At 34.8% G+C, this 25,498-nt stretch overlaps 1 protein-coding gene across 1 annotated transcript; it reads left to right on the top strand.

Moving 5' to 3' along the window:
• Positions 1-11,340: 11,340 nt before the first annotated feature.
• Positions 11,341-15,252, top strand: LOC135214589 (uncharacterized). Its single transcript, XM_064248935.1, has 2 exons — positions 11,341-12,144; positions 14,257-15,252. Exons 1-2 carry the CDS (start codon positions 11,562-11,564, stop codon positions 14,346-14,348), a joined length of 675 nt encoding a protein of 224 aa, XP_064105005.1. The 5' UTR covers positions 11,341-11,561; the 3' UTR covers positions 14,349-15,252.
• The last annotated feature ends 10,246 nt before the right edge of the window (positions 15,253-25,498 follow it).

The following is a 25,498-nucleotide window of genomic DNA, read 5'->3' on the forward strand; positions in this document are numbered from 1 at the left end:
CTCCCTTCATCTTCTCACACAACAACAAACACACATCCTTCGCATCCTGTCTTTGTTTACTTTTAGTACCGTTAAGGAAACCCTTTTCTTAACAGAGTCACGTGAGGAAGTCCTCTCAAAGTCCTCGAGGTTCCATTAGCATCCGACAGCTGCATCCTACACTATACGCATACGCGTCAGCCATAGTAGGCGCGTATCCTGCGCAAAATGCGAGCATTATTTATTAATTAATGCAAAAACATTCAGATCAGTCATTCATTCCTAATTTTCATTCTCTTTCATTTTCACTGGGTCATCAAGGAAATCCTATAGAAGCTAAGATAAAACACATTAGTTGAAAATATAATCTGGAGAAATGAATGTCGAAGGAATAAAATTATCAAGATTAACTGATCTGCTTTTTTTCTGCTAAATTGTGTATGTGAATTGTTGGCTTTAACTTGTCAGATGGATAAATATATATATATATATATATATATATTATATATATATATATATATATATATATATATATATATATATATATATATATATATATATATATATATATACACGTATATATATATATATATATATATATACACGTATATATATATATATATATATATATATATATATATATATATATATATATATACTATACATATATTATAATATATATGTATATATACATGTATATTATTAACATTATTACATATGTATATGATTACAAAAGAAAAATCCAGCCATTTTCAGAATGGCCTATAACACACGCATATTTCAGGGGCTTTAGACTATTTGTATCATGTATCTCGACCTTAGCGAGAGAAGAAATGTGTGAATGTATGAGCATGTATATAGATATTAAAACTTAATCTTAACAAATAACTCGACTAAGAGAGAGAGAGAGAGAGAGAGAGAGAGAGAGAGAGAGAGAAGGCTGTGACTGTTATGATCGATTTGATAAAATGTCTTCCGCTACTGTGGCCCGACAGGTCAATAGAACGCGACTGCCACAATATAAGATGATGCGGGTTGATAGAATCGTCACCAGCCCGGGTCTCCTGTTCTGGGCGATAATGTCTCCACCTGCGCGCGCGCACGTGTGTGTGTGTGTGTGTGTGTGTGTGTATGTGTGAGTGAATATTTACTGTCTAAATTTTGGCGTTTTTATGGAATCCTTTCATTAGATGGAATTCTGTTTTAACGGAATATATCTCACAGTTATATATATTAAAAATTATATTATATACATATATATTATATATATATTTTTATTATATATATATACTATATATATATATATATATCGATATATATATATTATATAGATATATATCTATATATATATATATATTATATACATTACATATATATATAATAATATATATGTGTTATATAATAAATATATATATATATATATATATATATATATATATATATATATATATATTTTGTATATATATATATATATATATATATATATATATAAAACTGTGAAATATATTCCGTTATTTAAAAAAACAGAATTTCATCTAATGAAAGGAGCCCATAAAAACCCCAAAATGTAGACAGTAAATGTAAAGAGAGAATAAAACAAAAGTAGCACAGAAGCGTTAAACTTGTTCGTTTTCTCCAAGATCTCTCCTTAAATTGCGTGGGTTTCCCTTGTGTGATCATTTCCGGCTAGACTTTTCGTATCCTGCATTTGATGATTTCGTAATATTTGGGGCGAGCGTTCATTCCTAGTCACTGGAGGAGGAAACGTAACACTGTCGAACAGTAGTTTAGTGACCTGAGTAACACCATGGTCAGGGTTACTCTTACTCGGGTGACGTCCGGCCGAGAACCTCGCCCGCCACACCCAACCACCACACACACACACTACATATATATATGATATATATATATATATATATATATAATATATATATATATAGTAATATATTTATAATATATAATATATACACGACTCACTATTCTTCTCTAGGCCGCTATCACCCCACCCCTCCCATGATTACAATAACGTGGTAGAGGATGGACAGAGAACCAGTAGGAATGAAAACCGATCCTAACTAAAACAGCACTCAGTTCTTCCATTTAATGATCAACATTAATAAAAAAGAGAATTAAAAGCCAAAGTAAGTGTTAAAAACATTTATGGTAATGAGAGACTTTCAGATACTACTCCGTCTCATTTTTAACTCTGTATATCAATATTTCTAATACCACTGCAGTTTTTAAGTCTCGGTGTTATAGCCTCGTGACAGAGGTTCCTTGGTTCATTAATAACATAATCATACCCATAGGGTTAAAGAACCTTTGGTTGGAGATCCTAGCCTGAATTAAATTAAATCAGAGAATCAAACAAAAACTTCTTTCAGTTTCCTTCTGAAGATTGAAAAAGAAACCCACAAAATTACATCTCTTGAAAAAGGGCCACAGATAGGGCCTGAAAGTACTCGAGTGTTGAGTAAAATAATATGTAAATATTTATAAGTAAACACGTTATACACAGTGATTCTGTGGGTTTCTTTTTCCAAAATCAGATCATGTCCTTCCCAACTGAGCTTTACATTCAAGAAGTAGAATGGATAATGGAGAGAAATTTGAAAGTGGGAAGGAAAAATTAAATGTCAATGATTTCATTTGCAACTCTAACTTCGTACGATCTGACAGGCCCAGTTTTACTTAGAAAGGTTTGAAATGAATATTCCTCCATTTCCACTTGATAATGAGTACTATCAACTCAGAACTCCATTTCATGAAACTACGAGTGATTCGAGCCTTCCTGAGACTGAAAGGATTGGTTACACGATGTTAATGACTCTACCGCTTAAATAATTCTAATACATGCTTTATTTTACATGCAAAAGCTGATATGTTCTCAACACCTCTGCATTGCCTCTTTATCGATTCTGTCATGAACATATTTTTTATTAATTCAAGCTACTTACAGCTTTTTCCCTTTGCTTTTCACGTTCCATAACCGTTCCATAGCACACCTTGTTCCTAGTCTAAGCATCAACAGATCTTCCCCTGTCAGGTCTTCTGTAGTACTCTGTTTAATTTCTTTTTTTTTTTATTTATTAAGAGCCTACCATACACTTTCCCTGATATGGTAAGTAATGTTATGGGCCATAACTCTTATAGCTGCTTTTATTCACTTCACTTCTTTATAGCGGGACAATTATTTCTCTCATTCCTTCGGCACCTTTCCCTCATCCAGACACATCTTACACACCCTAGTCAGCTACTTATGCACACTAATCATAGCGTCTTACTTGTCAACTCACATGTATATATATATATATATAATATATATATATATATATATATATATATATATATATATATGTGTGTGGTGTGTGTGTGTGTGTGTGTGTGTGTGTGTATGTTATGTTTTCCCGCTGATCTTCTTTGGTCCTTCCTCAATATCTAACGTTACTGGCTGCTCCAAGAGCAAGAGCCCGTGCCAGCGCATGGCTGGCTTAATCGTAAACAACAATACCTAACATTAAAAATTTAAAAACAAACGTATAGTAGTATTTCCTTATTCCTATTGTCATTCTTTTGTTCCGCCTTAATTAACCCATGCAAACCTCTGACCACTTAACCTTCCTATCAATGTTTTACTCAGAATTTCATCGTACCTTCAGCAATTTATTTAAAGAATGGAAAGTTTTCTCTCTCGTGGTCTTTACACAGGTTGACTTCACCAAGCCTTCTTTCTGTTCATTCCTCAGCTACATCACAAATTGCCTCTGAACTCTTTCTGTCAATCACCAAACTTTTTTTCTCGTAAAAATCAAAGCGAAATCGGGAGTTATAAACCTCTTACCAGAAGCATACTAAACATCAGTCTTCAAATACTTATTTTATGATCTCATCCCTTCTACTATATATTTCCAGTTGTTTCTTTTAAGACGGCAGTTAGACACATAACTCTATGAATCACGGCAACTATACTATTCTCAGTCAACAACATTCGATGATTCGTCATTTGCAACCATTATTTCATCTGCTTCCACCTCCGCCCTTTTCCCTGAACTATACTGTTTTTTTCCATCTGTCCACCCGCCTTTGGTGTTTGCGTATGGTAACACTGCGTCCCGGGCTTTAGATAGTTACATTCAGCTTACATCCAACAATAATAACAATATCCTATTTCGAATATTAACGGTGTAATTCGCATACAGTAAATTATTTAAACACTTTTCAGTTGTAAATGTACACCCAGATATCCTTTTATTTACCAAAAACTTACACATAGCGTAACTATCTAAAGCCCGGGACGCAGTGTTACCATACGCAAACACCACAGGCGGCTAGGCCTATAAACCTTCTTCATCAAGCTACAGTCTTGTCGATTATAATTTGTGTTGCTCTCTAACGTTGAAACCAGTGGCGGATTTTAGGGAGGGGGGTGGCTGAGGGGTCGGGGAGGGGGCACTTGGTCACGTGCACACCCCCATAGATCTAGATAATAGAACAATGTTTTCTTTCAATAAATCATTGTTAGCAGCAAAATTATACTTAGTTAATGATTATTCCAACGACAACAAGAACAACTACTACTGTATGTATACAAATAGATGTGTGCATGCATACGTATATAAATATTGATATAATATATTTACCGGACGTGTGTACATATCTTATATATATATATATATATATATATAATATATATATATATATATATATATATATATATATATATGTGTGTGTGTGTGTGTGTGTGTGTGTGTGTGTGATGTGTGTGTGTATATATATATGTATATGTACATGTATATGTCTATATGATAATCTTAAGTGCCACCCAATGAAAGGATTTCTAGATCAGCCACTGGTCAAAACTACTTTTTTTTTAAATTTTTATTAAATGAATAAAGAGTTATCATTCAAGGTAAAGAAATGTTTCTGAAGCCCTTTCCTCCTAAAGATTTTGGTGTATTTCACATTACAGGTGTTGTGAGGCCAGTTTTAGTAGACATAATCAATCAATGAATCACATTACAGGTTTTTTTTCAATAGTTAGTCTCTTTGAAACTGAAAATATATATCTGTTCGAATTCTCTTATTCTTTGTTAAATTAACTTCATATTCCTATAATGTTATGTCACTGATAAACACAAACACAAACACACGTATATAAATATATATATATATATATATATATATATATATATATATATATATATATATATATATGTGTGTGTGTGTGTGTGTGTGTGTGTGTGTGTGTGTGTGTGTGGAGCTTGTCATCACATGAAAGGCCAGGACGCTACCAATTGACCAATTATTGGTAGCTCTCTGGCTTTTCATATAGCTATATGTACTAATGTATGTATGTATGTATGTATATATATATATATATATATATATATATATATATATATATATATATATATAACGTGTGTGTTTGTATGTGTGAGTATGCATTTAAGGTTATTTTGCTGATATTAACAAATGGCTTTTGAATATACTTTCGAAATTTTATGAAAGCTATATTTGTCATATATAAATTTCAATGGCCTTAAATACACGGGGATGTATTTCTGTATGTGTGTACGTACGTATTTATGTATAGCTAATACATGCATTCCAATGCATATCAGAATTGCCTGCCGTTACTTACTTCAGAATTCAAAGGATCAGACATCGGTCATAGAAACTTAAGAGGAAAGCAGCGTTTTAAATATTAAAAATGTCAAGTCATGTTTTCACGAATATTATTACAAAACACAAAATACAGGAAGAGAGAGAGAGAGAGAGAGAGAGAGAGAGAGAGAGAGGCGTCTGGCAAAATCGAGATGAATCGTAGAGAAAAAGTTCAGGAGCAAGTTTGATAATAGGCAGATCTCCCAATAATAGGTATGGCAAGTTTATAAACATCTGTCATGGCAGAATCACATTCGACATGTGTAATACGATACCGCAGGAACAAGGTGCTCCCACGTTTGTTGGGGAATAGGGGGTGAGAGGGGTGGGGGGGGGACAAGGAAAGAAAGCAGGGGGAAGGAGATATAAATGGGGAGGAACGACGATGGGAAAGAGCGTTTAGGAATGAAAGAAACCACGAGAGAAAAGGAGGAAGTGGCATGGGAGGATGGGAAGTAACAGACGCCCTATCCGGGCCGATGGGGATGATGACGTCACGTTGTAGGAGGCGCGTGCTGACGACATATAGCCTGAATTTAGCATATGATAGCTTCAGAATCATTGACAAATACAGTATTGTACGCATTCAGACACCACCACACACACACACCACACACCCAACTAACGCTATAATAATCTATATATATAATATATATATATATATAATATATTATTATATATAATATATATGTGTGTGTGTGTGTGTGTGTGTGTGTGTGTGTGTGTGTATGTAGCAATTATCCACAATAATAGCCGTGTCAGTAAAGATAATATAGCCTAAATGCAGCGAGCTTTCGACTACCCTGCGACAATTTCAATAAGTGGTGACCAAAAGCTAACTGTTCTTTATCATGTTCCCTTGCTAGATAATTATAAATATATATATATATATATATATATATATATATATATTAATATATATATATATATATATATATATATATATCTATACAGCATACGAGTAGGTATGTATGTATATATAAATAACATATCATTGTATATGCATTCACAAATATATCTATACATACATACATAAATATATATATATATATATATATATATATATATATATATATATATATATATATCTATATATATATATATATATATATATATATATATATATATATATATATATATTAAGCCAACAAAATAATGCCTCTTAACTTCATGAATTCCTCGATCCTGGAATAACTTGAAACCCTTAGACATTGAAACAGGAAATATATGAAAGCCAGACTCAGTTTAGCTTAACATATACTAGAGTTCAATCCTGGGCTGATATATTAATATTTCTCCCTAAGCACATTTACAACTTAACTTGATGACAAAAATAATAACCAATAATAATAAAAAGGCGCCACCGGTAAATTACATCTTTATTGTATTAATAATAAAATGGCAACACCGGTAAATTACATCTTTATTGTATTATTTTCTTCCTGGATATAACGAGGAAATTGCCAATAAATAAAAACAAGTGAAAATGCGCTTTGACCGGTGGCTCTTCAGTCGCTCACCAGACGGCATTCAAATAACTAAAGGTTGAATCATGCACCTGAAATGAAAATCGCTAGACTAATTTGCGATACAATTTACGTAAAATTTTCCTAGGTAGTTTGCTTCAGTAAACATTTCCAGATGGGGAAATGTTTTTTTTTTTAAATCACAAAAAAAAAAAAAAAAAAAAAAAAAAAATTTGTTTTTTTTTTTAAAAAGTGACCTGATGTTATCTTTTCCAAGACACTCTTCCTCTCTTTATGGCCGCGGATGCGTTCTCTTTAAATGCGTTCCTTCCGTTCGGTGTGCCGAGTGTATACCCAAAGGATTTTCTTCCCATGAAGCGAGCGAGCGCGGTGGTATTATAAGTCTAGAGCCTCCTCCGCTCCGCCTTCCCACGAACGTAAACCTAATGTTTATGTCTTCCGTTTAAAAAAAGACAAGTGGGGGTGGGGTGGGGAAGAGTAGAGGACCCCATACACTGAAAGATTGCCTGTATCGTTCGCAAAAACACTATGTAAGGGCTTGTCTGAATGCAAAAATGGGCGGAGCTTCGTGTCTGAACGATCTCGGCGGGAATCTGTCACGACCAGGTTGCTGGCTTGCGACTTTACTAAGTCTGTCATACACATGGGGGAACGAAACTATTATCAACTAAAAAAATTCCCCCTCGGTACATATATGAAAATATATCAATTCCGAGGTAGAGCGAATTAGATATTAAAGGACATTTGTAGCTCGAATGATTTATATGAATCACGGTGATGTGATAAGTATTCGATCGTCCAATGTATGAGTTTGTCTGCCGATATAACGCTATCGCGAGCGCGTCTCTTCTAGAGATGATGCCACGTCTTCTCGAGACAAAATCTTTGTTCAGGCTGAAATCGGCGCGGAGATCGTTCATACTGTCTGAATAGTGTGTGTGTGTGTGTGTGTGTGGGTCGATAACGACAATCGTTCAGTGTATGGGGGCCTTAGAGTCGATCGACGCCGTAGCCTACCTGGTTACATGCAGAGGGTCGCACGAGGGTGACGCTAAGGAGGATTGCGACTTCTTCCTCCTCGACGGCTTCCTGGTTAAAAGCATCGTAACATTCCTCACACCCTCTGAGTGGCTCAGCTGCACCAAACAGTGCCCATCTTCCACATTCTGCCCATCTTCCTCCTCCTCGCCAGGTCGTCTTTCATACCAAAGTCGGCTTACGGGTATTGCAGAGGCATATCGCTGCTCAATTTGCGCTCACTCGGGGAGTAAGCCTACAAACTTCTTTATTGTTGTTGTTGTTTGGGGGCGGGGTAGGAAAGGTCCATGGAAGAGCCTAAAAAGGTCTAAAAAGAAGGTGTTTTGCGTTGAGTACAGGAATTTTAGGATAGGATATTTATAATTCATTCATAAGAATGGAAATGTAGTAAATAAGATAATGTAAAAAATAAATAAAATATAGTGTACTTATTTAAATTTTTGTAGGCGGAACAACGCTCTACTTGACCGCAGATTTTAGCATGTTATTTATTTATTTGGTGCATTGAATTTTAAGCTATGTTTCCCTTCAGCTACTTTTGTGTTTCCACTTATAACTGAGAATATATAAACGTGTTTAATTTGTGTCCTTTTTATTTAATCCTCGTTATTAGTATGAGTAGTACTAATTATGAGTACTAATTACGAAGTCCTTTCACGGTAAGTTAGGAAAATAATGTTTTACAACTTATGCGGGAGGTAAAATCTTGCACTCGTTCCGAGTAAGCTGGAGTCGGATCACACTTTGTTTTCCTATTTCTTTATCAAAATGGTAAGGAAGATGAAGGCTTAGACATAACATTAACATTAATCTTAGGGATGTAAATGAATATGTACGTATATGTATATATATTACATATATATACATGATGTATATATAGTATATGTATGTATATATCAAATATTTATTTATATATGCATATATGAATTTATATTTATATACATATATGTATATACATATATAATATATAGGTATACGCATGTGTATGTGGTATGTAAGTAGAATGTATATACTAATGACTTACTGATTCCAAAAACACGCTTAGATATACTTTCACAACTTTCATAACTATTTTCAGATATAAAAAATCAGCTATAAGAACTGTAATGAATGATATATATATATATATATTATATATATATATATATATATATATATATATATATATATTACAATATACATATATGTGTGTGTGCGTGTGTACATATATTATATATATATATATATATCTATATATATATATATATATATATATATTAATTATATATATATATATATTATATATATTTTTTTTTTTTTTTTTTTTTGCTTCTGTATGTATACTGTAAAGGATAAAATATGAGCAAAGCAAAGTTAGATATAAAGAAATCTCGAGACAGAAGCATTCAGTACAAAATCCGTACAATGAAATCTAGAGGATATCTCTAACGAACACTTTGGACCAGGGTACGTGTAATATTATTATTATTATTATTATTATTATTATTATTATTATTGATTCAGAGATGAACCCTATGTATATGGATCAAACCCACTAACAGAAGGCAACGGAAAATACAGGAGGAAATCAATTATAAGAAAAGCAGATAAACCAACAAACTAATAAATGAAAAGAAATTTAGATTAAATATTAAAATGCAAGTTGAATTCTGTTAAGGTATAGTAATGCATATATCCATAAAAAATAAGCACACACAGGATTTTGAAAGGTCTTGATATTTCTCTCATTCTTATAATAGTTGTCGATCTGGTTTATAGGATTTGCTCTCATTTTCTCAATTTCTCTTGTAAACAAACTCCAAATATTTTCTAATCTTCTTCTTCCCTATAGTCCGCTCTATCATTCTCATCCATTCCCTATCCTGCCCCAGTCTCATCAGTATCAAAGTCTGATTGCTCATATGACGCCCAGGAAAATTGTGCTCATATGACGCCCAGAAAATTGTAAAGTTAGTAGCACTTTTAATCTTAACTGGGAAATGTAAACTATGCCTTTTCATTCATAAGAAAGTCTTCTTTATACTCCCACATCATTTACTTAAAGGTAACATTGACACACCAAGATCATTTTCTTAAGCTGCTAGAACTCACATGACCTCTCTCTCTCTCTCTCTCACACACACACACACACAGATAGAAGGACTTCCTCTTCTTTTCCGTCTCACTATAAATCACAGGTATGTCTTCACTGCAACAGATTTCATGACGTTTTCTTCCCTCACTCTCTACGCGGCTTTTCATTTCCCTCCTCGGCATCTCTTATTACCTCCTCTCCGTCTGCGCCGCTTTATACTCCCTGGTGTTATTTTTCCCATCTTGACTACAATCTAAGTTGGTGAGTGAACAGATGGAATAAAACTGACTATAGTACAGTGACTGGGTGGTTGATATACTGCTGGGCTAGTAAATCAAAGGTAGGGTAAAAATTATCCGCGGAGGTTCGACATTATAATCATTATCATTACTAAGGAGCAAAACGGAATCTTTAGTCCATCACTCTACTACAACTCATTTCATTCAGTAACATGAACTATTATTATTATTATTATTATTATTATTATTATTATTATTATTATTATTATTATTATTACTTCCTGCAATGTTTGGCTACATATGATCAGGATTTCGCTTTATCTTCTTGTGATAGTATTTTCTTACTGAATTGTGTCTGCCTAGTTTATTTGTGCATGGCCTTGAGGCGAATTAAACTATATAATTGTTATAAGTGTTAACACTGAAGAGTCGAACACAGCCTACTCTATTCATAATGATAACGTATATGATGGATACAGCAATATGGATATGATTGTTATTTCCATACTGTATTAGCTTTTAATAAACTAAGGAATACAACATTGGCACTGGTCTTTAAAGTAACAGCAAAACAAATAATACTATACTGTAGTAATATTTTTTACACTTTCAAAGCCTAGGTGTTTACGACTATTATTAGCTCCGCCCAGAGTGATCGGAACCAATAGAAACGAGTTCCTGGTTGTAGCGAATGCTACGAAGGCAAGACAGGTACAAAAAACAAACATAATTTAATTTGTTACCAAAATAAGTCGTCGTCAAAATTTTGGACGTCTTCTTCTGATGTTATTCTGCTTTCGATACTCTCAACTGAAAATATATAAAGTACTTTCAAGAGGTATACTTAACCACGGTTGCTTTTCATCCTACACACCGGCATCACTATTTTGGCCACGCCCAAAAAATCGCTGATTGTCTCCGCCTCCCTCAACCCATGAAAGGTGTTCTGCGCGGCTAGTGATGTCACGGGAAGTAGTCTGGCGCCCGATTCCGAGTTGGTGGGAAGTCTGTTGATGCTGGGGAGGCTTCGCGCGCTCGGGTAAAGATACGAGTTTCTGCTTTGGTGAGACATTATAAAAGATGGTCGTTGGGTTCTCTGTGAAAGCGGGCGTCATGAAGACGAGCACTTTCCTTCTGAAAAGAGGAAGGGCGAGACGAGCCCTGTCCCTCCTCGGCGTCAACAATGTCAAGCTGAACATTCGTCTGGCCGAAACCCTTCTGACAATTTCATCTGAAGAATTCGCCAAGAAATGGAACTTCGACCCCGTGCAAGGCGTTCCATTGCCAGAAGGACGTTTTCAGTGGACGCCTGTGGCGTCTAGCACGACAGACTCTGCCGCAGACGACAAAGCGTTCGAAAAGATCCCCTCCAGAACTTCCGATGACCAGACACGACCTTGGACGAACTCGATGGAGCAGCCTCAACCTGCTCCAGGTGTCACACAACCTGCCTCCGATGAAACCAAAGTTGACTGTGCAATAAGTGTGGAATCCTCAAGACATACCTCTTGTGGGGCCTGTGCATTAGCGCCGTGCAATAATTCCCCTGGAAGATGCAGTGCAACTCCTCCGAGAGAGGGCAACGACGGTGACGCCGAGGAAGGACCTCGTGTCCTCGCTCAAGCGATCAAGGACACTAAACTGAAGCAAACTTGCATTACAGGTAAATGAATTGTACGTTGTTTTCACACTAAGTAATGACATATATAGATCTGTGTATACTGTATGTGCACTTATAGAATATATATATATATATAGTATATGTATAATATTTGTTTATAAATAAATGTATATACACAATTATTAGGTTGGAATGAAGAAATAATGATAAATGTGGTTCGTTTACTATGGACCATGTCTATATGCATAGACCAACACAAGAAAGAATGTAGTAATTACGCACATTTAAAATCCGTACATACTTGCATCGTTTTATGCTACTGATATATATAACGAAAATAATTTTCATAAGAAAAAATGTTTGTTATTTCCCATCATCTTCAAGTTCCCAAACCTAGTCTTTGACCTTTTTTGCTGCCGTGCAAATTAAATACGAAAATCGAAAATTTACCTAACAATTTTTCCATTTACGTCATACAACGTCACTCCGTCCGCTGTTTTCTTGGGGCTTATTTTTTCGCTCCCAAAACACGCCATAACAAACTTTGTTTCAGTAATGTCCCTCTTTTATTCAATGCAGGTCACTTCAGCCCGCCGCGCTCCACCCCCCCCCCCCCCCCCTAATTTTTTTTTTTCATCCAGCCTTCATGCATAGTCAAATGTATCTTCACATAGAAGTCGTTTAGAAGTTATAAGTTTAATGTATATTTGGCACCTCAATTGCATTTTGGTTTCAGTAATAGCTGATTACAAATACCATTATTTCTGAATCGATTTGCCCCCTCCTTCTGTCCTTTCCTTTTATTTTACTGCTTACATACCTTACCCACTTTCTAACAACTGTGGTCTCCATTTATCATGTAACTTTTATGTCGGTAATTGTCTACACCATCTTGGAAGCACTTTCAGCTCAAACTTGAATTTTTATTATTCCAACCAATCAAAATCCTTTGTAATCTTTAGCGACTGCTATCTCATGTGTGACAGTCACTAGAATATTCCGGCCTTCTTAAAAAAAAAAACACACAGATGTGTCTCGTATCTACGTGCTGTAACATTTTACTTGTATCTCGTAAATCATTCACCCTAACTTAGCTGATACTACAAGATTTATTTATTTAATCATTTAATGTTTCTGCAGCTTTACCCTTTTCCAATAGTCACTGTGTCAGTTCCTTTTTATATGACGATAGTCACTTTTATCAACCGGTACTCTTACTGCAGTCTATATATATATATATATATATATATAGTATATATATATATATATATATATATATATATATACAGATAGATAGATAGATAGATATGTCAACATACTCCACAGGAGAAAAGAGAATAAAATGTAATGGTAAGAGAATTTCCCAGCATCGATATTGTGCAAGAACAAATTGACCAAAAAATGCTGTTAATTTACATGTGCAAAATAATTGTGGCTGTCCTATCTTTTAGAACAAAGCAGAAATATTATTCAAGGAAAAAGATACGATGACAAGAAATTTGTGAGAAACAGCTGGCATATGTTTTAGCAAACAAAAGAACTTCAATATCAGTCAGGGCATATAATTTATAAATTGGACCCTTTATTCCTTCATATTGTTTCCCAACAGTATAAATGCAGAGAAAGGTTTAAATGACCTTCCACCAAATCGTTAAATAGCCCTCTTTTAACTTTTTTGAACTGCTAATTTGACCGTTTTTCAAACTTTGACAACTATTCTGTTAATTCTTTTTCCAGTGAGAAAATTTTTTATGATTTGTATGTATATACTTATTCTGTTTAGTTATAAGAGAGCTCTTGAAGACGCCTGGTGGAAGGCGAAATTATCGAGCTACTAGTCTTTTGACCTCTTTTCTCCTGTGAACTATATATTGACATATCTCATCTTCGTGTTATGAAGATTATAAAGGTTAATCATCAGGTACCTGGAATTACGAGGTGCAGTGTATGCTATACCAAACGAAAAACGAAATCATTTCATTAAATAGTTGTTAAAGCATGCTTGTTGCGTCTATGACGATTACTAAAGTGCTACGAATATGTTCAGCTTTTAGAAGCTACAAATATCTACAGAAATAGGTTTAACGAATTAAACCCAGGGAATATAACGACAGAATTTTATAAGTAATGTCCTCTTTCCTCTTCTTTTTGCAGATTTCATGAGAACTCGCAAGCGCCGCTCCTCGCCACTCGACCTGAAGCTTCAAAAGCCCCTGAAGAAACAGCTCCTACAAATAAGAGCGTAAGCGAGGTCCCTGGGGGTTCTTTCTCTGTAAGCGATGAGACCGAGAGCAAGCGACCGCGCCCTCGTCTGCCTTGGACGTATAGCTGTAATTACGGAAACCAGAAGAAGGGGGCACTCCTACTAGTCTTGCTTGCTATTTCTCAGGACGCTATTTTCTAGCGCATTCTTTTTTATTTCTTCAGCGGGATTTCGTCCCATTTTGTTTGTGTGTCAAAGAATGTATAATTTTTTAATTCTGTTTTCTTGCCTCTTATTTATTCTTGTGAAATAATGCAGCGTAGGTTATGGAATCCCATATTACTTATGTACTGAGTCTAAATGACAGCGAATCATTTCAGGAGGTTCTTTACGGGCATTTATTACTTATCATTGACTTTTAAGTACATTTCTTTTGTTTACACACACATATACTATATATACGTATATATCATGCGTGTGTACGTGTCTGCGGTAATTGCTACGGATGTATGGAATGGTTAATAGTTGTATGATTTGTGCATTACAGTCCATATGAATATTGAAGAAGAATAACCAGTGCACCAAGATTCAGAGAACTATAAAGATTTCGGTGTCAGTGAATAATTATTACAGTGTTTGTTTGAAAATATGCAAAAGTATACATTCGGTATGTGTCTACAGATGTATATGATGTAATGTGACAGCTGTGAGGGCGAGTGCTATATACATATGTGTGTGTGTAATATATGTATATAGTGATATATACATACAAATTCACCATTTCTGAACTCTGTTGTATATCTGAATGATTTTTGTACTCTGAACAACCAGATCTGATTTCTTGTCGCCAAGAATAAACTAGTCATTACTACCATTCTCAGCAAAGATGTGACCTGTCTGGCTATTTTTGTTCTTTCACATTATTTTTATTGTATCTGATGTATTTCCCACACCTATATATATTATTTGAGTATATATATATAGATTATATATATATATAAGATATATATTTATAGATTATATTATACACTATATATCACAAAATCCACGTAAGAAGTTGAGCGATAACCGGGACTTTGAACAAGTACCTTCGTAATTTATTCTACATTTACAAGTGCGAACGTGGATTTTGTGATATTCTCAAGCACGCGTTCCTTCGTGCTGCACTGATATATATATATATATATATATATATATATATATATATATATATACATATATTAAATTATTTATCATTTGCCTTGTCTTCCTATTCTTGTAAATATCTTGTATTTTTTGCCATCTAGTCCTGCAACAAGTCGTCATGATTCAAGAAATCAAGAAAGCTTTAATGTTGTATCTGTAATAAAACATGCTTTAAGGATAACGCATCCTTTATTTTATTTTTCCCTTTCTGTAACGATAATGGGGTGAAGTCAGTTAAGCAAGTAAAGCAGAGGTTTATAGGGTGCAATTCCCCGTAGGAGGAGTAGTGCCTTCAATGACCTCATGTGGTGAACTGTAGGCGTTACTTTTTTTTTTTTTTTTTTTTTTTTTTGCAGCGCCCTTTCGGCCCCCTAGCTGCAACCCCTTTCAATCCTTTTACTGTACATCCGTTCATATTCTCATTCCCTCTTACTTTCCACCTTCTCCTAACACTTTTCAGACATTTTGCCGTCAATTTCCTTTCCAGCGCTGAATGACCTCACAGGTCTCAGCGATTACCCTTTGGCCTAATTCTATGTTTTATTCTATATATATTGTAAATGGTGCAATCAGATGGATAATGGTTCACCTATGTACTAAATTAAGAGCCAAGGAATGTTAAATGAACTGTATAGCCCCTCGTCGAATCAATTCTGAAAATGCGCCATCTAATTAACTCCTTGCGTTGACAGTAAACAATAAGCACGTAAAAAATTTAATTCCTGAATGAACACTCACAAGAATTAAATAAACTGTAAGTTAAACGTAGTATAGTGGCAAACCACAGGGGACAAGTAAGATTACAGTAATGCCCACATGTCAAATAAGGTTAAGTTGATACTAGTAAAGCTTCTGACTTATCATGCACTGAGGTCAACTCTTCCTTAATGAACTTGGAAGTCAGAGTCCAATCGAACAGTCTTCAGAAAAAAAAATAAAGTCGGATCTTTCCTAGATAGCGACCCCTAAGGGTTTTTTTTTCTTTTAACCCGGTATGTATCCACCTTTACGTCGTGTTGGGGATTACCAAAAAAAAAAAAAAAAAAGAAAAAAAAAAAAAAGAATATAAAATATAATGATACCTAAGAAATATTAGTCGTATCTAGGATACCTCCAAAAAAGTCTGCGGGTTGTGAACTTATACCGGTATGTATCCACCTTTACGTCGTGTTGGGGATTACCAAAAAAAAACAAAAAAATAGATATCATAAGATAATGAAGAAATATTAGTCGTATCTAGGATACCTCCAAAAAAGTCTGCGGGTTGTGAACTTATACCGGTATGTATCCACCTTTACGTCGTGTTGGGGATTACCAAAAAAAAAAAATAGATATCATAAGATAATGAAGAAATATTAGTCGTATCTAGGATACCTCCAAAAAAGTCTGCGGGTTGTGAACTTATATTTCAATAAAAATGATCACTCCTTGCAACCCCCGGTCGGATCGAGTTACACATCTCTATAAGGCCCCGGTCACAAGAGGCGGATACAGAAAGTGGTGACGTATACATTATGGCGTTTATTGGCGCGGTTCATTCACTGTCGGTATGGAAGTGGAGGAAATAACAGTCTTATGGTATGTTCAAAAGACTGTATCCAAAACTGACAGAATATGAGCCCAAAACCTTCATTTATTTCAGAATCACAATAAAATAACTAGACGATTTACTTACACTGAATGAAGATGATGGTTCGTCAAATAACAATGGAAAGCGCATTCATTTATATGTGGTAATTATGAGTACACACACAAACATAATGTATGTATCATGTATCATATATATATATATATAATATATATATATATATATATATATATATATATATATGTGTGTGTGTGTGTGTGTGTACTCTTATGTATGTATATATATATATATATATATATATATATCTATATATATATATATATATATATATATATATATATATATATATATATGTATATATATGTATATATAGTATATATATATATATATATATATATAGGATAATATATATATATATGATATATATATATATATATATATATATATATATATAGATATATATATATATATACGTATATATATATATATATATATATATATATATATATAATATATATACGTATATATATACTATATATTATATACATATATGCATTATATGTATATGTGTAGATGTGCGTACTCATGATACATAATGCGTACGGTCACCCTTTTTGCATCCGCGGGGATTCCCCCCCTTGTGAAGGGGGCCTAAGTTTCCGAAAACATTGACGCCTCCGCATAACCCTAAAACGTTTCGGCACTATCATTTACGATTGAAGAAGACGTTTCCTAGAGGAATGACAAGACTTGGCTTCAGATTGCCTCTGGAAGTTGGCAACAGCGTTTATGAACAAACGTTCGCGGCTGAGGCAAAGACTATACTAGTATATAAGGAGATTTCGTAAAGACAGCCAGCGACTTTCTGCTCTGCATGCCCAAAGCCGCTTGCTAACAGATAATCATGGATCAAAAAATTCAGTTAACGGTTGCTTCACTTATAGTTTTACTCAGGTAATGTCTCTCAGTCTCTGTTTTCCATTTCTACTACTAGTGTATACGATAACGTGTTTTTTGTTATTTTTATCCACCAGTGTATCACCATGTGGATAAAAGGAGTTGTTGTTTCATATGGAAATTGGATCAACATGTATTGTTTTCAACGAACACATCTAAAAAACTATCAGCGACTCAAACCTGTGCCCGAGTAACTCTGTGACTAGTACTGGGAACCACGTAAATTGTGTAACATTTTCACCTCAGTGCATATATTTCTTGATGTTGTCCGGAATCATGGAGAGAAATGACGAAGGAGAGAGAATTGTGGACTGTGCAGTGTCATTTGATTTCGCTCTTGTCAACACCTGGTTTGAAAAGAAAGAAAATCAGTACATTACATCCAAGAGTGGAGCAAGAGAAAGTCAAATTGATTTTCTCATGTGCAGAAGATCACATCTGAGAGAGGTGAGAAATGGTAAATTTGAAATGGAGAGTGTGTGGCAGTAGAGTACAGGGGGCCTGGTAATGGACTTGGAAATGAAGAACACAGTAAAAGGTAGGCCTGCACGTGTCCCACCAAAAATCAAGTTTTAAAGAGGATCAAGACTCCGAGATTAGGATGGAAGGGACAAAGTTGAACCGAGTAAAAAAATTCTTCAAGTATCTCGGTTCAACAGTAGCTGCTGTTGGAAATTTGGATGTAAAAATAACGCAGAGTGCAAGCTGGATGGAAAAATTGAAGAAAGATGCCAGGCGTCTTGTGCGACCGCAGAATCAACATGAAGGTTAAAGGAAGAGTGTATAAGACAATAGTGAGACCAGCCTTGATGTATGGAGCAGAGTCATGGCCGGTAAAGAGAGTGCAAGAGAAGAAATTGGATAAAAATGCTCAGAAAAATGTGTGAAGTGACAAAAATGGACAGGATCAAGAATGAAAGACTAAGAGGAACTTCTAAAGTTGTAGAACTATCAAAGAAAGTCCAGGAAAGAAGATTTCAGTGGTATGGTCATCTGATGAGAAGGGATGAGACCTATGTAGGGGGGTTTGATTTGATTTATATAGAATTTTGGCATTATGCCAAGCATGGGGCAACTAAGGCCATTCAGCGCTGAAACGGAAATTGACAGTAAAGGGCTTGAAAGGTGAAACAGGAAGAAAACCTCACGGTTGCACTATGAAACAATTGTTAGGAGAGGGTGGACAGTAAGATAGAAGAAAGAGAATATGAAGACAGCTACAGTAAAAGGAATGCAAGTAGTTGCAGCTAGGGGCCGAAGGGACGCTGCAAAGAACCTTAAGTAATGCCTACATTGCACCGAATGAGGTGCACTGATGGCACTACCCCCCTACGTAGGGGAGAGTGATGGAGATGGAGGTGCCTCCTGGTGGGAGAGAGAGCGAGAGGAAGACCGAAGAAGCGAAGGTAGATAGATGTAATTAAAGAAGCTCTAGAAGACGAACGATTGTCAGAAGATAATATGTTTTACCAGGCAGAATTTGAGATAACTTTCTACCTCTTTCTCTTGGACCTGAGTTCGCTCATTACCTTATACAGAGCAAAAATCGAAACGAAAAATTCAACAGAAAGTGACTTCTGAAGTATTGTTGTTGTTTCATCAATCTTTCCTTGGCGTTTCCGAAACCTTAGAGGCGTGATTGACAGGCAGCTGTTTAACCATTTCCTGAATTCTGAACATTTACGACCCTTTACATTTAATTTTTACTGTGTAATTTTTTTTACCTTTTTCTTTTATTAAGAAAATACGTTTACAATTCTTACAATTTGTAATGTTGTATTTTACATAAATAACATTAGTAATTAAAGTATATTCGCTATATTACAACTTTTACTCCTCATCTAAATGTGTTTTTAAGTTACAAACATACTGACTCGTGAATACTTTTTGAACAGAAGTTTTAAATGCTACTTTATTTTCTTTTGTTTACTTGGTTTTTTAAAGCATGTAGATATAGTTATACTCACTGCTAATAGTACGCTAAAGAAGTGACATTTTTTTTTTTTTCTTTTTTCCAGGTTAATTGGAGGCGCACCCCAAGAAATGGCAGATACAAGTGTAAATATTGGATTTTTATTTAATTTCGCTGTCATCATAATCTCTGGCTGGAAGAGTTTCTGTTCTCGCTCAAGTTGTATTTCGAGGAATCAGCATAATTAATGAACCAGCTCTTGATCACCCCATGATAACGTTCCTTTATTTGCTCGCATATTTCCATCTAGACGAAATATTAACGAAATGTTCCCACTTCCGGCCTGATTTTATTTTCTACATTATATTCTTTTTGTTTTCATTCCAGAGAACTCCCGCGTCTGGTTCGGAAGGGTTTCTCCTGCAGGGAATCCAAAACATACGTTTGACGACCAGACAGTCAAGTCCAAATAACTGCGACCACGTCACAGGCGGTAACTGGACCAGTAGGACTATGAGTATGTTCATTTCATCAGTGGTTTTGATAGCCGTTCCCCCCTAAGGGTACTAAGGGTACGGGCACACTGCAAGCGGCGAGTGCATGAGGGTAGCGTCAACACGTATGGCCACACTGGAGCCGCGGATGAGGCAGGCGAATCGTTTAGTCGAAGCTGATCATCAGTGAAGACACGTCATCATCAAATTTTGTTTTAAAACTCAGTTTTATTTTCAAAATACTTCCGTGAAGTTAGATGAAATACCAGAAATAAAACAACAACGGTCTGGATTCATGATTTTAGCAAGAGAAGAATGGAATGAATTGTATTATCTATACTATATATACTAAATGTGCGTTGACCAATTTTATGAATATTTGCGTACAAGCCCAGGCTCGTTCGATTGCTCAGCAAACTTGGAAAGAGGCTGAATAAACCTGAAGCAGATTACTGAGAACCCATTGCTCCCGAAGGAAAACGCTCGGAACTCTGCCTTTGTTTGAAAAATGCTGCGTCGTGTAGCAAAAAACACAAGAACTGTGACGCTTCATAATTAGCGGCCGCTTGCACTGCGGCCGTACCCTACCAGTGGTTCCCAAACTTGACCATACCAAGGACTCCCCAGATATGATGAGTCCCAGGAGACGACCCCCATTCAAAAGTTATCAGTACTATATACCGGGATACCCTGTGCAGCGTAGTACATTTAATAGTTTCATATTCCTGCACAAAGTAAGTATAAGTTTAAGCTGCTTGCACACCGAAGTATCGATAACACCGACACTAGGATGACAGAGAATCAGTGATGAATATTTCTTATTGTACAAATTTTTTTTTTTCTGGAGTTGAAAAAATAATTTTTTTATTGTGTCGCGGACCCCTATATGCCTAGGGACTTCTGAACCCCAGTTTGGGAACCACTGTCCTAACTATGGTAGCTCTAGAAGTAGTAGTCGCTTCCACATTAAATAATTTAATGGCTGACTGGAGGGTGAAAAACCTGTGCCACAAAGTTCCATAACATTAGCTGAATCATACACGCACTCAGGATGTTCATTCATCGCACGTTGAACCTCATGTACACATTGCATCATCCACCTCTATTACATGCTCCCTGGCTTCGTGGATATGAAGTCTTTTTGATGCAACCGCCCTGAGGCAAGACTCCGAACTTAACTCCCCATTTATCCTTCCTTCCAACATTTCTGAATAATATTTTCTTGTCATTAATACTTAGCCTTCCATTCTTTACCCATGACCAAACCATCTCAAAATATGGACTCATCTTTTATTTCTACTCACTGTACCTTCACATTTCTAATCCTATCAGTCCTTCTAGCTAAATTTATATTAGACAAACAATTCATAAGAACAGCCAAGATTCTTATTTTTTTTTTATTCGCACTGAACATTCAAACTTCACTTCCATAAAGGAAAGTTTTTGCAATTCATAATCCCTTTCATCACAATCAAGTGATATACGTGTATATATAATATATATATAATATATATATATATATATATATATATAATATATATATATATATATATATATGTATATATATATATACATATATATATATATATATATATATATAATATATATATATATATATATATATATATATATTGAATTTTTATCACATCACCGTGATATGCATTAAGCTACAAATGTCCTTTAATATCTAATTCGCTCTACCTCGGAATTAATATATTTTCATATTTGTTAACCTAAGGGGAAATTTGAAAAAGTGTGTATACAGTTAATTTCATTGTATACAACCTTTTTTTCCATTCTTCCAGCACGACTCACCAAAAGGATACTCACATCCGTAGGTAGCCAAACCCAAACCTGTGAAGGAGTTTTTGTTATTTTGGAAGAGGGCGACTCGGCCTTCAGCTGCCTGGAAACAGGAGTCTTCGAGGGCAAAGTAAGTGTCAAGGTCACCGTGTTTTCGCAGCGTTGAAATAAGTATTTTACGTTTTAGGACGTTAAGTCGGACGATGTGCCTTCCTTCACAAAGCAAGAAAGATTGTCAATGATTCAAGTAACCTATTAGCAAAAGATGAAAGTCCCTCTCACAAAGCAAGAAAGATTGTCAATGATTCAAGTAACCTATTAGCAAAAGATGAAAGTCCCTCTCACAAAGCAAGAAAGATTGTCAATGATTCAAGTAACCTTCTAGCAAAAGAAGAAAGTCACTCTCACAAAGCAAGAAAGACTGCCAATGATTCAAATCACCTTTTAGCAAAAGAAGAAAGTCGCTCTCACTCGTGTAGCAAAAACGAAGAGAATCATCAACTACTTGAACGCTAGTCTTGATTTTTTTCGAATATGAACCACAGGAGTTGAACTGCACTATACTTGTTTAAAATGTATAGATAAAGAAGGTGTCAATCATATTATCTCACACTTCTGTTTCAGGATTCTGCAGCTGGAGTGACTATCATACAACCGCAAGACAACAGAGTATTCTGCGCAACCTCTGACGGCGATATTTACAAATTCCGACACGTCGGGACAAGTAAGGTCATAGGAGCTGAAAGTATTGCAATATTTCTCAGTGGATATTAATGATCATAAATGGCATACACTGAGATCCCTAAATCAATTTCTACTTGAAAGGTCGCTTTTCTTTTTCAGGCCTTTATTTTTCCGTTAGTGGGTGTCGACAGGTTTGCAATCAAACAGAGAGCGAATTTCAAGAGTTCCGTTAAATACTTGACTAGCACTCGGAAAATGAAGCCAACTCTCTAGTAGTGCCCCGGGTGGGGGTTTCGGCTTCTGACGTCACATCGAACAAAGTTCGTCGAGCAAAGCTCGGCCGTGTGGACGGGGCCTTACAATTGCTCCTTTGTGCGGCTGCGGGGTTTTCTCCCAGTTCCACCTTTAGAACCTTCTATTTCATCTCCTTCTCCTTCATATTCCGGAGACCTCTTTCTTGCTGTCCAAACAGTCCATCTCCACTCTTCACAGTCCAGTGACAGTGGCAGTGTACTGCTGTCGAGTGGAGGAGTATGAACGCGTAGTGGCTACAGACGGACTCCTGAGCTCGCTTTCCAGGAAACTGGAACTTTGCCCGACAGACTTCGTTCGATGTGACGTCAGAAGCGGGAAAAGTCAGAACCTTACCCGCAGTTTCTCCGTTCTGACGTCACATCGAACAAAGATCTGTCGGGCAAAGTTCGATCGAGCCAAGAGACTTGCACGCAAATGCTTGCAACTGAAACAGAAGAACCCGGATGACGGAACCGAGTTGGCAACACTCAATCATATCTCAGTTGAATGCGTCCTCGGATGTCCGCGTAGATCATGGACTAAGTGGTACCCAAAAGCACCGTAAATGATCTTATTTAAAAAAACAATTGTAACCCTAGCTACTTTTTATTGTAAGAAATGTTTCGTGCTAAATCATTCCACAACTTGCCTCAGGTGTAATCCTCTTAAGCAGGAGCTCATTATCGTTTAGTCTTTACTTCGTTATATATATATATATATATATATATATATATATATATATATATATATATATATATATATATTATATATATATATATATATATATATATATATATTTATATGCACACATATATATATATGATATATATATAATATATATATATATATATATATAATATAATAATAATATATACATATATATATAATACAGATTATATATATGTATATATATATATATATATATATATATATATATAGTATATTATATATATATATATCATATATATATATCATATATATATATATATATATATATATATACTTGATCTTTGAATGTTCGACACTGAACTGGCAGTAGACTCGCCTTCATCCCAAAATCCCAAAGTGCCTGGTTCAAAGCAGATAAAGTTGTTTTAAGTTAACTCATTTCTCAAAATGGATATTCACATAACTTTAATTTTACTTTTCCCCCATTCAGTTTGAGATTCTCATTTGTTTTGCTTGTTTTCTGTCTTGCCAAAACTAGAAGAAATTTCTATTTTTGTGCCAACTTTGATTTTATACGCTCGAGTAAATGAAAATCATGTATGCTTGGAATTCGCTTCGACAGAACCTAGAAGAGAGAGAGAGAGAGAGAGAGAGAGAGAGAGAGAGAGAGAGAGAGAGAGAGAGAGAGACTTGAGGAAAGAATGTGACCGAATCAATTTTATAAAGTTATTCGTAAAAATACTTTCCATAAAAATATGTCCAGTGACTTGTAAGTTGATGCTGAATGTATTTTAAACAAAGGTTGAGTTTGATTTGATAGTGATTTTTCGAAAATATTAACTGTAAGTAATGGGGTGAAACAAGACGGTAGTATCTCCCCAATTCAGGGGAGTAGTAGTGTCGGTTGCTAAGTTAGGAGGGATGACGTCACTGCGTTAAAACTAATGTATACACACAATTATATAGAATATATATATATATATATATATATATATATATATATATATATATATATATATATTCCTATGCTGTTGCTTTCGCAGTACATAACTTCCCCTTAGTAATTGCATGTAATGTTATAAAATGTACATATATTTTATGTTCAGATTCCATAATAAGATTAACTCAAAAACAAATTAACAGTTGGTTAGGTGAAACTATTTAATTTGTTATACATTGCAAATTTTTGTGTTTTATGTTCTATTCTTCTGAAATGTGTGGTTATATATATATATATATATATTATATATATATATATATATATATATATATATTATATATATATATATATTATTCTGTATTACCATTTTTAGTTTTCACATTTTGGTGGTGAATTTAATACTCTTGTAGATTATGTGTTTTGTTTTCCATTCACAATTTGTTTGATTACCTTAGGTGTTTCTTACTGATTTAACATTGTTTCTTATTGATTTAATTATTGCTTAAGTTTGAATTTTACTTGAATAATATAATTTCTTGATTAATTAATTTTCTTGATAAATTAATATTGATTTAATTTTGCTCAATGATTAATTCAAGAATTAATTAAACTATGTGTTGTTTTCAAGTAATAGCAAATTTCCCCGAGATTGTGAATTTCACTTAAA

This window comes from Macrobrachium nipponense, chromosome 46 (assembly GCF_015104395.2).
Source record: "Macrobrachium nipponense isolate FS-2020 chromosome 46, ASM1510439v2, whole genome shotgun sequence".
Taxonomy (NCBI): domain Eukaryota; kingdom Metazoa; phylum Arthropoda; class Malacostraca; order Decapoda; family Palaemonidae; genus Macrobrachium; species Macrobrachium nipponense.